This window comes from Lissotriton vulgaris, chromosome 3_1 (assembly GCF_964263255.1).
Source record: "Lissotriton vulgaris chromosome 3_1, aLisVul1.2, whole genome shotgun sequence".
Classification (NCBI taxonomy): Eukaryota; Metazoa; Chordata; class Amphibia; order Caudata; family Salamandridae; genus Lissotriton; species Lissotriton vulgaris.
In genome coordinates this window covers 645,816,102-645,833,548 of record NC_141689.1, presented here as the reverse complement: position 1 = coordinate 645,833,548, position 17,447 = coordinate 645,816,102, and the positions used below count along the sequence as shown (strand labels likewise).

At 47.0% G+C, this 17,447-nt stretch overlaps 1 protein-coding gene across 1 annotated transcript in view; it reads left to right on the top strand.

The window, feature by feature from the left end:
* LIX1 (limb and CNS expressed 1) overlaps positions 1-17,447 on the top strand; it is a 738,396-nt gene that overhangs the window by 518,419 nt on the left and 202,530 nt on the right. The window contains exon 4 of the mRNA XM_086960960.1: positions 5,036-5,131. Within this exon, the coding sequence (XP_086817086.1) occupies positions 5,036-5,131 (96 nt within the window). The remainder of the gene's footprint in view (positions 1-5,035; positions 5,132-17,447) is intronic.

Genomic DNA, 17,447 nt, shown 5'->3' with positions numbered 1-17,447 from the left:
TGAATATATTTATTTTTACTGTGGAAATGATTATCCTTTCAGTAATGTAAGGTAATGTAATGTGGATTTGAAGAGCGCTGCTTGTCGCCCATGTGAGTATTCAGGCCTTCATTAATTCAAAATTCCTGAGGAATACTAGCTTTAATAAACATTTTCTATAAATTCTGCTATAGACACTGAGATTTTTAATCAATGGAGTCTGTAACTGACCCAGTTTATTTACCCAAAGCCTTACTTACTAATCCTTCCATTATCTTTTTTTAAAAATATCTTTTTAATAATTTATGTATTAAACACAGCAGTACAGATACAGTATAATAGAACAGATTCAGAGTACAGCACAACACAGTGGTAAACATCATCATAGAGGAGGGATATAGTCACAAACCAGCATACAAACATAGGTGAGCAAACCATACACCCTGGTATCAATGCTATAGACATCCTTGGCCATCCGTATAATAATAATTCAACTTTCCTTCCACATTTACATATTGTTGCTCCTCAAATATTGTCCATTGGCCTATTGCTTCTAGAAATCAGTTAACCTTACCAACTGACAAATCATAACTAAACTTGTGATCTTTCCAATATTACACAATGTCAGTCCTATTCAATTTACTTCTCAATGCCCAATCACTACATATGGCCGCCCGCTGAGTGTGACAGTGGATGTTTTGAGGTACCTTTTTCTAACAGTGAGGCTTGTGAGTTACCAGCACAAAGTGTACACTGTTCAATGGACACAGAGAGCAACAACAGGAGTGAGAGTCTGGATAATTGGTTCAAGTGAAACAAAGGAATGCCCCTCCTTGCTTGCATCCAAGGCCACAGTGGTAAGATCTAAGTGTGAGAGCTCTTTGGAAAGCAGTTGCATGATCGCCTGCTTCGTGTAATGCTTATTTTCAACTCTTAAAGTATTGCCATGCAGAATTCCTGCCAGCGAGTCCCATTGGGTTCAAATCCTCGATAAAGCAGAAATTTTGTTTAACATTTGGCAGTCATAAATCTAACAGTTTATAGAATAAAATGTGACAGTGCTTGTACTAGGGATAACATATCTCCTCAAAGCCATACTTAAACCACTTAAGAAACCACATATATAAACATTATAAACAATACAATTTAGTCATATTAATGTTAAAAATACCCTATATATAGATACTAGCTAACATATTAAAAATGTGATGAAAAGGAGAGCTTTACTGATCTTGTGAGCAGCAGTAACAAAATAAGGAAGAGAGCTGTGTGTTCAGGGGTTTTATAGCCTAACAGAATGTTGAAAAAATCCATATTCTTTCATTGTTGCATTGAGTAAGGCAGCGATAGGATTTTGCTAGTGCTGGAACCAGGAACTTGGCACACTCTTAATCAGGGCCTAAAACATTCTATATACGTTGTGTAATGTACAATTCTTATGCTGTATATATTAAGATTCCTTTATTCAACCCCAGCATCAATTCAGCGGCAGCGGAGGTTACAGAAGCTGCCACTGTCTTCACTCCTGGTCTTCTTCTAACTGTTCGTTCCGCAAACTTCAAGCCCTCATAACATTCCATTAAACACATGCTATCGAGATCGCATTATTAATAAAACTAAAGCACATTAAAACACTGCCATACTACCACACATCTTCCCCACTTTAAAACAAAGCAAAAACATGAATACTATTAACACTATGAAAATGAATACACAAAAATGCTCTACAGTGTTTAGTTCATAAATATACTGTTATGTACAAACAAAATCCTCATGCTTCAATACCATCCATTTTCAACTTGTTGCCAATTTTCTAATGTATGATCCTCATGCTGTATATATTAAGATTCCTATATTAACCCCGGCATCAATTAAATTGTAGCGGAGTTTACAATAGCTCCCACTGTCTCCACTCCCTGTTTTATTCTAACCATCCGTCCCCCGAACTTCGAACACTCATAACATCATTCTATCGCTACCGCATTACTGTTAAAACTAAAGGACATTAAAACACTACCATGTTACTACAGCAAGTGATTCCTTTTATCAGAGGTGTAAATGTATGGGCAGTGAAGGGGTGCTATCTTTCTGTAAAGATTCAAAACTATAATGATATATAAAAATTCTTACTTGGTACATTGGGGTTATCTTGGTAAGGGTTCTGAAACAAAAACAACCTGAACATTGGACCAAACTTATTCTTGTTCTGCAAAATCTAATATCTAGAATTGCGACCATACAGACTAATGGGTATGAGGATAAAGAATGCAAGACCCATGCATCCTGCAAGAAACACACACAACTGGAGGTTGGATTTAGTTATTACTCAGATCGGGTGAAAACAGCATCCAGTTGACAATGCTAACCTGTACCCTGCGTGCATCAAGGCTTCTACTGTCTTAAAAAAGCAACAGAAAGTCTTTCCAGCACAATGGGACCCCTGACAGTCCTTTAAGCTGATATCTGTGGTACAGCCATTCAAAAATATGATTGCTACTTTGGCATTCTGCCCCTCCAATTAGCTAGCCCTTAGGACTCATGTCTTTTTAAACATTTCATGCTAGAGTCTTGGTCTGATACTGTCCATGTCCGTAGTGGCTTGTGCTGGTGTCCTCGATTCAAGGCAGTTTGGTGAGAGATTGTCACTACTGTACTAAGCCTGGGGAAGAGAGAGCTCTACCTAGGGCCGAGAGGGTGGAGCAGGTATATTGGGTGTGGATATGTCCTCCTGATTTAGACTATAAACTACTGAACGAATCCCACACTGTGTATTGGGGCTCAGCACTAAACTCTTGTGGCGTTACCCGCTCAACATGGGAAAGGAAGCACTTCCTTTTTGTTTAGTAACCCTCACACACCCTAGTGGTTTCATTTTTAATATCCCATACGCCTCCAACAATAAAGGGATACCTGGAGACGGAGAGGGATTTTTATCTTTAGACCCCCTGGCCTGTCTCTCCTAAGTGCTCCCTGGAATATGGTTGAGCCCACCCTGACCCTTAGGATTCAGGGTGATCCCGATGATGATGCATTACACCACTAGGGTGTGTGAGGGTTACTAATCAAAAAGGAAGTGCTTCCTTTCCCGCGTTGAGCGTGTGACGCCACAAGAGTTTAGGGCTGAGCCCCAATACACTGGGTGAGAGATTGTCACTCACAGCAGTCACCCACTTTGGCCAGGCCTGAAACTCGGCCATGCTGTGCAGGCGTCCATTGAAGGCTATATATGATCCCATGCAAAGGAGGAGCATTGGTGTCAGGTGGGTTCAGTAATAGAGGTGTTTACCATGGCTCCACTAGGGCCCAGAGTATGCTTGTACAAATGAGGGGCTAGTGTTAGGGTCCTGATGACCAGTTTCGGGTTCTGGTCTTTCTTGAATTTGCAGTACTAGAAGACTCTTGTCAAATACCTTTTCTACCTTTCATATTTAATTTGTATGGGTACTCAATGGAGCAGAATGGCAACAACAGTGACAACCACATCATAACTTACATAAGAAGACCTGTTTACTTATGAAACATGCTCACAAAACCATTATTTGCTAAGCATTTAAATGTTCATTAGTATGATAAAATGTATATATGCTCTTGAAAGTGCTAAAACTAGCCACCAACAGTAACAGGAGCAATGTAGAAGAAAATATGTGAATGAGAGCTGTAAAAATGTGAAGGTTGCCAACCCTGCAAAATTAGGTATATTTTAATAAAAACATTGTCACATTACTTTTTAAATTAAAAAATGGGTGTTGAAATATGTTATATTTAAATAATATATATGTACTATTTGTATTTATTTTTAACACTGAATTATATTTATTTATATTTTTTACTATTTCAAAAATCTTTTTTAATTTAACATTGTAATCTATGGAGTTTTATTCTAATTCTGCACCTCCATTATTTTCCTCTGTAGGGTATTGCTATACCATGTGTGATGCTGGACTTGCTATTGTGTTTTTTAGTAGTAGGGTAAACTTGGATGTTATGAATAAGCAAAAAGTAGGAAAAGTATTCAAGTTACTTTTCTCAAAATTGTAAGTTACCTTTGAGAATTAGGTCCTCAGTGTTGTAGAATGGTCTTTAAATTGCAATACCTGGGCGGAAGGGTTTAAATATGTTCAGTGAGACAAAATGTCAGTGCAAAACACAATCTTTAGACCTTAAACTAGGCACCTTGTGCAATGTCCTCCTGTGACAGCTTTAGTGCTAGAAATGGGAGTATGCAGCGCCCATATGGTAAAAGTCATTTTTTTAAGGTGTATGTATTGATAACATTGTGTTAACTAATGGAAACTCCTTGTTTGAGAGTGCTCCAAGCATAAAACTGCTTATCAAAATCCATTGCAAACAGCTAATTGTACAATCCTGTTTCAACGACGACGTAATTAAAATTTGGTAAATTGGAAAACTTGTGAAGATTTTCATGACAAAAGAAGGTATGAAGATTGTATGTGTCTTACTCCTCATTTGGGTTTGACTTACCCATGTATTTCCAGCAGTAAGCCATGCTTCCTTGTGAAATGAAAGCTATGCGAAACAGGTCAACAAGTAAGCATGTCCAGAGAATTCAGGGGTAAATCACATGTTAGTATGGATTAAGACACACCTACTCACAGATGATTTTTTTAGTAAATAAGGAATTGTGAAGTTTCCCTGCTGCTGAAAGCAATGGACAAACAAGAGCAGATGTATGCACAAATAATTGGAACCCATGCATAATGTTTATGTAAGAGGCAGACCTTTCAGTTATGTGCAATGTGCAAAGTTTCCTAATTGTTGAGCAGATGAGTAAAGAGGTAGCAAAATCCATTTAAGGTAATTGTGGTGAAAGTGAAAATTAGGGCTGGATTTGTACTTGGTAATTATGAGAATGTTCCAGTCTGTATGTAATAGGAGTTTTCCGATAGTTTACTGTTTTTATGTGCTGTCATTGTAATTCTCAAGAAATAGAGTAAAGAATAATTAAAAAATAAAGTATTTCAGGTTTACTTTCTATTTTGTAAACGCAATTATAGACTTTAAAGTAGTACATTTCATTTTTTTTGTCTTTTTCAAGGGCGACCTAAACGATGCTGAGGATCCGAGCACAAGCATTGGAGCCTATCACTATATGCTGGAGGCAAACTTGGGGAAAACGATGTTGGAGTTCCAGGTACAGCGGTCTATTGTCTTTTCTGTTACGTTTCGCTTCATAGCGTTGCTTTCTATTCAGACACATTGTCTGAAACTGCAGTGAACCAGGAGAAATTCACAGTCAAAAGGTAGGCAGTGTGCTGCTGCACCGAGCCTTGATTTACCAGCAGATAGTTGCACATCCTGCCTTTTTGACACCTCTTTGTTTTTGCCTGGGTCAACTTATCTCTTTGTACTGCAAGGAAATTGTTAAAATACTAAAATCGGTTAGAACAACACTTTCATTGTGAAGGGAGGCGCAAAATCATGGTACATTGAGACTTGGCGCAGCTAAATTGTGCTGATTTCCTGAGATTACTCAAACAAGTTATGCTTGAATTAATCTCAGCCACTGGTCCACTCTCGGCCACATGAACATCCATCATTCTTTCCCCCATACTTCCACAGACAGGAACAAGCCATATTCAAATCAGCCTTAACCTCATTGATGCTATTAAACATTCCTCCCCAGTGCTGTGCTGTCCATTGGAACAAGTGCTGAATGGACGTCCAATGGTCGTGCGCAGCACTGGGGAGGTAGTGCTGCCGTCGGCCAATGCACCGAGGCAGCACTTAAGGGGTTAATACTTCTCCAATAGGAACAGTCCAGCACGAACTGCAAGACCAGGCTTCTTCTAAATGGAACAGGAGCAAATCAAGGTGTGGTTTGTCTTCTTTAGTTGGGTGTAGCATGAGTTATGTGGCATAGTGAACACAAGACCCACTTCTGGGCATATCTGTCACACACAGTGTGGATCATTGAGGGGCATTAATGAGTCAGTGATGAGAGTGGTCAGACTGGCCCTGTTGATGCAATATTTAAACTTCATACAATCTCAAATACTTTAAGCAAGCAAAGTTGTTAGACCAAAGGTGAAATGGTGATTGCTAGAAATGGGGGTCTCGAGTTGGCAATGGTTTGCACTGTTGTCCAAGTAGGACCCCTTCTTCCTAGTCAGGGTAAGGGGGATACAATTCTAAAATAAACCCTGCTCATGTGGAAAAAGGGTAGGGCTATGACCTTTTTCAAGATTTGCCCGGCGCTAACCGCCTATGTACCATTCAAATTACCAAGCAATGAGGCAGGCGCCGGAGACCAGAAGGCAGGAAACAGAAGTTTTATTCCGACGGAGCAGAACACATCAGATCAGACAACAAGGTATCGTCTCGAGGTGCTCTAACAGCCTCTCTGAGGCCTGGCCTCTTATTCCCTGGTTTATGACATGTGAGCATTCTTTATTGCATAAAAGACTCTTTAAACTTACGAAATGACGTCCCCATAATCCTCGTGTCAAACCCACCCCCACATACATCCACAATAGAGGTCCTCACCCTGCTGATAACAGGAGGGGGCTATCACGCGGCTGAGTGTTCCGCCGATTCTTAGGATGTGTGCGCCTGATCGTATCCCATGGGGTGGGGAGGCCATGATCAATAGTGGGTCCTTTGAAGAGGAGCGACTCCATACAATAAGGGGCAGTAAACGGTATCTCCCGGCTTAGGCGATGGCCTCGGACCTGTGTGGACAGTCGGACTCGGGGGAAGGGGTCATCAAAGGAGAGGTATTCATGCCGCGTGGGCAATCAAGCGCGGAGGGATGGTTTATCAAGAGAGGGGTATTCATGGAAGGAGAGGAGGTGCTGGTCAGGCACGGGCGTGACTCCCAAGGACAGGGTCATGCAGGAGGAGAAGGGTTATGCTCATGTGAGGGAAGGAGGGGGAGCCAGGGTGCGCGGAGGATGCTTGCAGGGTCAGAGGAGCGCGCTGGCGATCGATCGTGGACAGGGAGACCATGATACCTAAAATGGCTGTCGTGCACGTTGTACGTGGGTGACAAGCTGGCGCAGATGATGTTCAGCTCGTAAACTAAAATTCCACAGTCCTCCCTTTCAACATGTCTCGCCAACTTGTCAGTTCGGATTTATCCCCATAAGGCCACGTATTTCTACTTCATAGAGGGGACTCATGTGCTCATTTCGGAAGTCCAAAGTCTTTGGGCACATACAGTTAGAAACGAGGCTGAATAAAGATGGCAGACATTGGATACCTAAACAACACCCATGTAATATCACAACAGGTATCAGTACGAAGGAAAACAACCTCCAACCCCAGTCCTTCAAAGTGTCCCAAAACCAGCTCCCAAGCGACCATCCTTCTTGTTCTTGGTGAACCTCTGAGGAAAGTCTGTGGAGGTGTTCAATTGCTTTGTAGACTGAAGGCGAGTTATCTGGCACGTAGGTGCAACAGCTAGATCCGATGATGCGGCATGCTCCTCCTCGATCGGCTAGAACCACATCTAGGACAAGGCGGTTTTGAAGGGCCACAAGGCGGACCGCCTGAAGCTCAGCCGTGTTGTTAGCGAGGATGCCAGCCGTAATGTTGATCGTTGTTTCTACTGCCTGGGTCAGGTGTCGGATAACGCGGCTGTTTGCCATTGGGCCCCACGGGGGAACGAGTACCTTTGCTGCATCCAGGAACTGTACTCCAGTGGAGTCAGCTTGTCCAATGTCATTGCACGCCTCTGCCGGTGATGGTTAGCAGGGGCTACATACGTGGGGGGGAGAACGAAGGCAATGTAGCAGATACCCTTCCAACCTTTCGGGAGCCAGGTGTAAGCTTTGGTGCCACACACAAAGTACATGTTTGGAGAAGCAACAAAGGAAGGGGGATCAACTGAGTCCAATGTTCTGGTGATTCGGCAGGAACTGTGACCCACCAGCTGTGTTCCCTGGCCTTTGAGACACACAAGACTTGTGCCATTGATAACAGACAGAGCCACAGTCAGAGGGGCGGTAGTTTGTTTTTGCAGATGAGAGAAGGTGGATCTAGCTGGATTGTGGAGCACCTGTACTTCGACACGTTCTTTGGCTGGAATGTCTTTAAGGAAGGTGGCGCCCGTGAGCGCAGGACACAGGGGAGCAGAGGTCCTTCCGGTTTTGTTCAGCCAAAACCCAGAGTAGAAGTGCGACACTGTCTGGCTGGAAGTGGCGTTATCCTTGTGGCTCTCTTGCATGAGGATCAACCAGGCGAGGCAGGAGCCGTGAACTGAGAAAGGAGAAGGGATGAAGGGGATGGAGTGTCCAGTGGCATGCGGGAGCAACCCGCAGATCCAGCAGTTCGTGGCATTTGCAGCAAGGTTGTGTTGGTGCAACAGTTGCACGAAGGAATTGTTCCAGAACTCCCTGCGTCTCTCTCGGAGCTGAGGTGACAGGGAGATCAGGTGGTGCTCTTTCATGGGGGTTGGTTGTGCAGTGGACAGCAATGCCTGATAAGCCGGTGTGCTCTCCTCCAGGATCCAGAAGGAGGTCATGAGGAGGAGGCAAAAGAGGAAGACAATGAAGAAGGCGATTGTCTTTGATTTGTGCAGGTTGTCAGCCTTTGGGTTCCTGTAGTGGGTATTTCCTGTTGCTTCCATCATCTTCCTATTTGGCGCTTCCATCATCTTCTTATCTGGCACTTCCATCATCTTCAAGGTGCTCGGTAGCGGGCAGAACCACAGACTTCGTTTAGCTTCTCTCCCGGTAACCCTTGGTTGTGTTTAGGTCACCGTTCTGAGATTCAACTTAGTCCGTGGCCTACTTTGCCGAAGCTCCCTCCTTTCGACGCAGGAAATACCCTTCTCTAGTTGGCACAGTGGGATTAGAGAATTTTGTAAGTTCAAGTGCCTCAGTATCAGGATAACAGTTCAATGTTGGTCGATCTTTGTTCAGGAGCTCTTCTTGGGTGTTGACGTTTTCTGTCGTGGCCAGGGTCGCAGAGACCTTCCGGCAGTGGTGTGCGTGCAGCCAGTGCCTCTTCCCCTCCACTCGAAGCGCCGTCCGTGTGGTGATCAGCACTTGCCAGGGGCCCGTCCACCAGGGTTCTAGGCTCTTGGTCCGTTGGAAGTTTCGGATTAGAACGAAGTCCCCCGGTTGGATGTCGTGGCCTGGGCCCCTGGAAGCATCGGGGATGGCCTGCTGCACCTGTTGATGAATGACAGACAACGTTTTAGTTAACTTGCACAAATAATCAGACAGTAGGACGTCCGGGACGTCATGAATGGAGGTCAGTTCGGGAGCAGTCCAGAGGTTCATCGGTCGCCCGAATACAACCTCGTAGGGAGTCAAATGGTGTTTGGTGGGAGTGGAGCGCATCGAAAGCAAAGCCAGTGGGAGGGCATCCGGCCATTTAAGTCCGGTGGTGGCCACTATTTTTGACAATTTCAACTTCAGTGTGGCATTATGGCGCTCCACCAGGCCGGCGGATTGGGGGTGGAAGACCGCATGAAATCTCTGTTTCACCCCCAACCCCTTTAGGATTAGTTGGATAACCTCAGCTATGAAGTGGGGGCCATTGTCACTCCACAAAATTCGACAAAGGCCATAGCGAGGAAAGAATTCTTTCAGTAGTACTTTGGCAGTAGTCATGGCAGTGTTGTCACGGGTTAGATAGGCTTCTACCCATTTGCTGAAGGCACATACAATGACTAGTACATACTTCAAGCCCTGACATCTCTCCACCTGGATGTAATCCATCTGGAGGACCTCAAAGGGGTGATTGGGGGTCCCAAACCCTCCCCGGGGTACCACAGTTCCTTTCCCGGGGTTGTGTTGCAGACAGATAAGGCACTGCTGGACTAGGCGTCTGGCTGAGTCGGGGATTTTGTCGTTGTGCCAGACTTTGGAAATGAGTTCGATCATGGGTGCAGATCCTATGTGTGCGGGGGAATGAGCCATCGTCAGTATGGGGATCAGGTACGAGTCAGGCAGCAACCATTTGTTTGCATCCTTTGTTCGCCAGCAGCCCTCATCATCCTTCAAACCCACCCATGCCCATTTAGTCAGTTCGTGAGGGGTGCTGGCCGACTGGATGTCTCTGATCATTTCCCTTGCGTCAGTCCATTTCTCTGCTTGTGACCTGGTCACATACATGCGGGTCACCGTCCTATTCTCAGCTGTGGTTCATGCAGTGATGTGGGCCAGTGCATTCCCTTGTCCAACTAAGTCTGTCACCTTCTTGTGTGCCTGGCATTTGATCACTGCTAGTCGTTTGGGGAGGAGAACCGCTTCAATCAGGGCAGAAACCAGGTCTCCGTGAAGGATGGGGGTGTCGTGGGACGTCAGGAATCCCCTTTCCCTCCACAGGAGCCCAAAATGGTGAACCACCCCGAAGGCATACTGGCTGTCTGTATATACGTTCGCGGTGGTTCCTGTGGCTATGATGCATGCTCGTGTGAGGGCTATCAGCTCTGCTGCCTGGGCAGATCGTTGTGTGATGCGGGCTGTCTCAACTACTGTTCGGGCTGTCGTTACTGCATAGGCAGCTGAAGTGGTGCCATCTGGGAGTTTGATGCATGAGCCGTCTACCCATAGCTCTCCATCGGGGTCGGTGAAAGCAGTGTCTCGGAGGTCAACTCTACTCCTAGTTTGTTCGTCCGTGAGGGTCACACAGCCGTGTATGGGAGGCACGTCGGGGTCATTTTCAGGCAGGGGCAACAATGTGGCAGGATTCAAAGTCGTGCATCTCTTTAGTGTGATGTGGGGTGCAAGTAGCGTCAATTCGTACCCAGTCAGTCGTGCGCTAGTCAAATGTTGAGTCTTGGTTTGGTTCAGAAGGGTGTCGACAGCATGGGGTACTAACACGGTGAGAGAGTTTGAAAGTACAATTCCTTCGTTCTGACGGATAGAGACAGCAACGGCAGCTACTGCTCGAAGGCAGGCAGGCAAAGTTCTGGCTACAGGATCAAGAGTGGCGGAGACGTAGGCACAAGGACGCTGCTTTGGACCTATAGACTGAGTCAGGACAGACAATGCACACCCCTCCCTTTCGTGAGTGAAGAGGGAGAAGGGTTTGGAGTAATCCGGGGTTCCCAGGACGGGCGCTGAACAGAGGGCATCTCGTAATTCCTTAAAGGATGCTTGACACTCAGGGGTCCAAGGGAGCGGGAAGGGGGCATCTTTGGCCAACAGGGCAAGTAGGGGTTTTACAATGAGGCTGAAATTGGGTAACCATTGTCTGCAAAAAGAGGTTAGGCCAACCAAAGAGCGGACTTGCTTTTGTGTTTTTGGGACGGGGGTGTCTAGAATGGTTTGGATTCGGTCGGGTGTGAGTTTCCTCCCTTCTTTGGACAGGAGATGGCCTAGGTATGTCACTTGTGGCTGGCAGAACTGTAATTTCTTTTTGGAAACTTTGTGGCCATTTTCTGCAAGAAAGTGTAGGAGTTGAACAGTGGCTGTGATTGCAAGTGGGGTGGTGTCGGCTGCCAAAAGGATATCATCGACATATTGGATCAACACCACTCCATCCGGTAGCTGGACGGCGTCCAGCTGTCTTTTGAGGGCCTGGCTGTAAATACTGGGACTTTCAGTGTACCCCTGGGGAGCTCTGCAAAATCGGTACGAGCGGGATTTCAGGGTGAAGCCGAAGAGATAACGGCTGTCTGGATGGATGGGGATAGAGAAAAACGCATTCTTGAGGTCGATAACTGTGAAGGTGGTGGCAGTGGACGGGATGAGGGTCAGAATGGTGGTGATATCTGAGACTACGGGGTATTGGGGTACAACCACTTTGTTGATCTCTCGCAGGTCGATGATGAAGCGGTACGCTTTCTCATCTCCCTCGCCTTGCTTCTTGACAATGGGTAGGATAGGGCTGTTGCAGACATTGCTAACCACTTCTTCGACCACTCCTGCATCTACCAGAGACTGAATGATCGCTACCAGTGCCTTCTCACCCTCAGGCGATATCCGATACTGCGGGAGTTTCGGGAGCATAGCGTCCTGTCTCACAGTTATATGAATAGGGTCAATCATCATTCGTCCCACATCAGAGTCATTTTTGGCCCATAGGTACGGAGGCAGGGTATCAAGCAAGGACAGGTCAGCATCAGTTATGGAGCACATGTGTCGTGTAGGGTAAGATTTGGGTATGTCTGGGTTGTCGTACAGGATGACTCGGACTCCATCCGGAGAACACCTAATGGTAGCTCGATAATGCTTCAGTAAGTCAATGCCCATAATGGCGTCAGGGGAGTTGGAGGAGAGCAGAAATGTTGTGTCAGTGGTGTTGCTTTCTAGGTCAAAGGTGACAGGTACGGACAGGGGGTTAGTGGAGGGCGTCCCATCGAAACCTATCGATGTAATGTGTGAGCCAGACAAGGGTGCCCTTGGAATCAGTCGTTTCGATAACACACTACGTGTCGCCCCAGTGTCTACCAAAAATGGAGACTCTGTACCCAGGACCTTAGCAGTGACATAAGGACCTTGCTGGTCAACACAGAGCTCGACTGGATCCCTCCCTTGCCCCTGGCAGTCCTATGCAAAATCGGGGGCATTCTCACCGTCGGATAGTTGATACTGGTTCTGTCGGGGGCGGTCAAATGTGTTCGATCTCCCTGATCTGTCATTGTTGGTGTCGTTTGTGTGCCCTCGTCCTTGTCCCCTATTTCTCGGTCCACCCGCTACATCTTTGGGGTCCCTATTTCCGGTCATCTCTAGCAGAACCGGACACTGGGATTTCCAATGGCCGAATCCTTTGCAGAAGGCACATTGGTCATCGCTAATGTCTCTTCGTCCAGTGTGGGGTGTTGGGGTGTGATCTTTAGGAGGTGGATTTCTAGGGATGGTCGATTGGTAGTTCCCCCTTTGGGGTTCCCGTCCGACCGCTATACCTTGTATCTGGGCTATCATCACCCTTTCTTTCAAATCCTTCTTCTTTTTCTCGGACGCCCTATCATTCTCATTTTTCTGTTGCTCGTAATACTGAGCCATCTGAAGGATAGCTGCGGGTTTGGAGGCCCCCCAACTACTCTCACTCGTCTGCAGTTTTTGGGAGACCTCTTGTGATAGGCCCTTCACATAGTTTTGTACAAACAGGTGTTGTCCGGTTGCTGTGGTCATGTCTTGGCCACTGTAGTCGGAGAACACTGTCTCGAATCGGGAGAAGTATTCTGATACATCTTCCTGGGGTTTCTGATGACAGGCCGTGACTATCGACCAATCTACCTTTTTCTCTGGGATCAGTGTCTTTAACTTCTGAACTAATTTGTCTGGGAGTTCTAATATGTCCTTTATTGGTTTCCTTCCAGGCTCTCGTTGTCTATCTAGTTCACTGAGTTGGTTCCAGGTATGTCCAAACAGATCCGTGTGGTCAGCCTTCCGGATTTGCTTCCACACGTCAGCTGGCAAGCATAACCCGAAAAACAAGTCAATGTCCGCTAAAGTCATTATCGTCGAACCCAAGGCTGTGCCTAATTCGGTATAGAATGCTGTCGGGTCCTTTCTTAAATCGGGCAGAGTTTGTCTAAAAGTTAGGATATCTTGTCGGTCCCATGGTTGGTAAACCCAATTGTACACAACCCTCACTTTTGCATCTGCGTGATTAATATCATCGTTTGTTCCCAGACCACGTGGCGGAATCCAGTAAGGGGCCGCTTCTCTGATGGGCATCATAGTATTGGCTACTTCTACTGAGGTCGTTTCAGGGACTGTAACCTTGGCTTCTGGTTTTTGTTCCGTGAGGTGGCGGAAGACCTCAAGCATCTGCATGAAGAGCTCCGTTGCCTCACATTCAGTCCCATCTCCAACATCAACCTTCCTATACAGCGTTGTCAGTTTAGCGGGACCCTTACTTTGATACCTATCCTCATATGCGTTCAGGGTGTGGTAGCTGAATCGCAAAATGAAATGCCGTCTGTGGCTGTCGGCATGCGAGTTATACATGTTCATTGTGTATTCTTCGCTCTCCCTTCGTTCTACTAGTGTCTTTGCTATTTTGTCAATCCCATCCCGCTCATCTTTGCTCAACCTATTTGGTCTGGCTTGTGGGTGCTTGCTAGTTTCGAGGTCATCAGGTGGTGCTGTTAATGTGGCTGGTGCGGAGGCCGTGAGGGCTGGTGCACTAGCGCTAAGGTCGTTCTCGTTCGCACTCAGGGCCTGCAGGTGTTGTTGGCAGGGGGCATATGGAGGGGGCATGTAGATGATCGGGGGACCTAGCAGTAACTCATCGTTCGCCCGCTGTTTGGAGGGCAATTCAGGGTAGAGCGCAGAGGGGGTCCTAGCGGGACATTGACCTGTTGATCCTGATTCTTGGTTTTGTGTAGCTTCCTTTCTTTCTTTTATTTCTTCTTCTAGTTGCTTAGCGGCTAGGTGGGCTGCCTTTCGTAATTCTTTCCCTATTTTTGCTTCTTCTCTTTTTCTTCGCTGTTCCGTTTCTTTGCGCCACATGCCGATACTATCGAGCATAGTGGGCGTAGTCTTATTTTTCTGGAGTGCTATTTCTAATGTTTTTATTTTATGATCATCAAAGGAACCTATCAGTGGCCACTGACTTTTGAGGTCCGTTTTTGTGTATTTATGCCATAACCTAGTATAGGCAATAGCGACTAGTCCATGCTTGGTGAACATGTCCTTATTAGGGGTGCCTTCCAGTGGAGCTGGATGGTTCATCTCTAATAAGCGGTCCGGGCTGAACAGGCTACCAATCAGTGGGGAGAAGATAGGCATGACGGGTTACAACGGGGACAAAGGTCTGCACTACCTATCTTATCACGGCGGGCAAAGACTAGACAGAATATTTCTATTCTCCGTTGTTTGCCGGCGGTGAATACCTCAAAAGAACCAATATCGAACAATCAATGTTCGGTCAATCAAACAATCAGTAGGGAGAATAAGTGGGTACGACGTGTTAAAGGTTTGCGTTACCCACTCTTTCTCTACCTGCAAAGAGAGACCTTGTTCTTCCCTGTTTGCAGACAGAGAATCTCCAGACAACAATCCACGAACGGCAGTTCGGGAAAACAGTGGGGGAGGAAGATAGGCACGACGGATTACAATGGGGACAAAAGTCTGCGTTACCTATCCTTCACTGCTTGCAAAGAGAGAGCCTGTTGTTTCTCCGTTTGCAGACGGTGAATCTCCAGAGGGATCAACAAAAGAGTAATACTAGTATTATCCAAATCAAACAATCATTTCTCAATTTGTCGTGTTTACACGACCTTACCCGGACCGCATGGACGGTTTCCTGTCTTCCGAATCCAGCGCCCGATTGTCCTCAATTCTTCGTGATGTTCGTGGCACTCCTGATGGTTCCCAGTCAGGACCGTAGATCACTCGAGAGAGGTCTGTTCGGAACTAGTGAAGGTCGGATGATCGGCTGTCAGACGAGGGTCTATCGGACACAAGCTCTCCCGATCGTTGCAGTCGTTCACTCTGTCGTCGGGACCTCTCCCACTGGATCCACGTGTCACTGATGGGCCCCACGCTTTGGGACGCCAATTGTGGAAAAAGGGTAGGGCTATGACCTTTTTCAAGATTTGCCCGGCGCTAACCGCCTATGTACCATTCAAATTACCAAGCAATGAGGCAGGCGCCGGAGACCAGAAGGCAGGAAACAGAAGTTTTATTCCGACGGAGCAGAACACATCAGATCAGACAACAAGGTATCGTCTCGAGGTGCTCTAACAGCCTCTCTGAGGCCTGGCCTCTTATACCCTGGTTTATGACATGTGAGCATTCTTTATTGCATAAAAGACTCTTTAAACTTACGAAATGACGTCCCCATAATCCTCGTGTCAAACCCACCCCCACATACATCCACAATAGAGGTCCTCACCCTGCTGATAACAGGAGGGGGCTATCACGCGGCTGAGTGTTCCGCCGATTCTTAGGATGTGTGCGCCTGATCGTATCCCATGGGGTGGGGAGGCCATGATCAATAGTGGGTCCTTTGAAGAGGAGCGACTCCATACAATAAGGGGCAGTAAAAGGTATCTCCCGGCTTAGGCGATGGCCTCGGACCTGTGTGGACAGTCGGACTCGGGGGAAGGGGTCATCAAAGGAGAGGTATTCATGCCGCGTGGACAATCAAGCGCGGAGGGATGGTTTATCAACAGAGGGGTATTCATGGAAGGAGAGGAGGTGCTGGTCAGGCGCGGGCGTGACTCCCAAGGACAGGGTCATGCAGGAGGAGAAGGGTTATGCTCATGTGAGGGAAGGAGGGGGAGCCAGGGTGCGCGGAGGATGCTTGCAGGGTCAGAGGAGCGCGCTGGCGATCGATCGTGGACAGGGAGACCATGATACCTAAAATGGCTGTCGTGCACGTTGTACGTGGGTGACAAGCTGGCGCAGATGATGTTCAGCTCGTAAACTAAAATTCCACACTCATCCCCTTGGTAGCTTGGCACGATCAGACAGGCATATGTCCGAGGCAGTGTGTAAAGGATGTGTGCACCCATACAGTAATACAGTGAAAACACTACACCAATTTTGAAAAATAAGTAATCTTTATCTAAACCAAGCAAGACCAAAACAACATAAATCCACAATTCAGTTATCAAGGTATCCTCAAAAAACAGGTTATTCTCACAATAACTCCACCTGGAGCTATTGCGACATCGTGACAGATGAAAATCCCAAAGTACTGCGCCAACCAGGAGGTGCGGGACCTCGGGCTCAGAATCACGCAGACCCCTAAAGAACAGTACCTTGGTAAGCGATGAAAACAGACTAAGTACGACGTCGGGGAGGTGATGCTTCCTTGGCGCCGGGCGGCATCGTTTCATTACGACCACAAGGGAGGGCATGCGTATGTTCCTTACGACCCTGTGAGGCCTCGGTTCCTTACTGCGATGCAGGGGAGGTGAGGCCTCGGTTCCTTACTGCGATGCACAGGAGGTGAGGCCTCGGTTCCTTACTGGTGATGGGGAGGTGACGTCACGTTTGTGGCGAGGTGGCGGTTCCTTATGACGGTGCGGTGTTGGGGGATTCTGGAGTCATCTATGTCTAGTATCGGCTCTGTGTTGATGAAGCGTTGGTGAGGTTGGGGCTGCGGTGTGAGCAGGGAGGGTGCGTCGTGTCACAAGCGGTGTCCTCGGCTCCGGTGCAGGCAGTGGCCTCGGTCACAGCTTTGGAGTCGATGCGGTGCGGCATCGGCAGGCGTGGGGCCTACAGTGTAAGTCAGTACGGTGAGTCGTGCTCTTCACAAGCAGTGCCCAAGGCTTTGGTGCAGGTTACCGCATCAATCGCTGGTGTCTGAGTTGCAATTTCCATTTTTGGCAGCTGAAACAGCAGTTCCAGATGTAGGAGGACAGAGGAAATGAAGACTTTGTGCCCCTGAGACTTCACAACAGGAAGCAAGCTCTACTTCAAGCCTTTAGAGATCTTCTTCAAGCAGGACACAAATCATCCAGCAAAGTTTTTAGTCCTCACCTTGGCAGGAACAGCCACTGAAGGCCAACCCCAAAGAGCACACAGCAAAGGGACAGTACTACTCCTTCAGCTTTCCCAGCTCTTCTCCTTGGCAGAGGTTCCTCTTAAGTC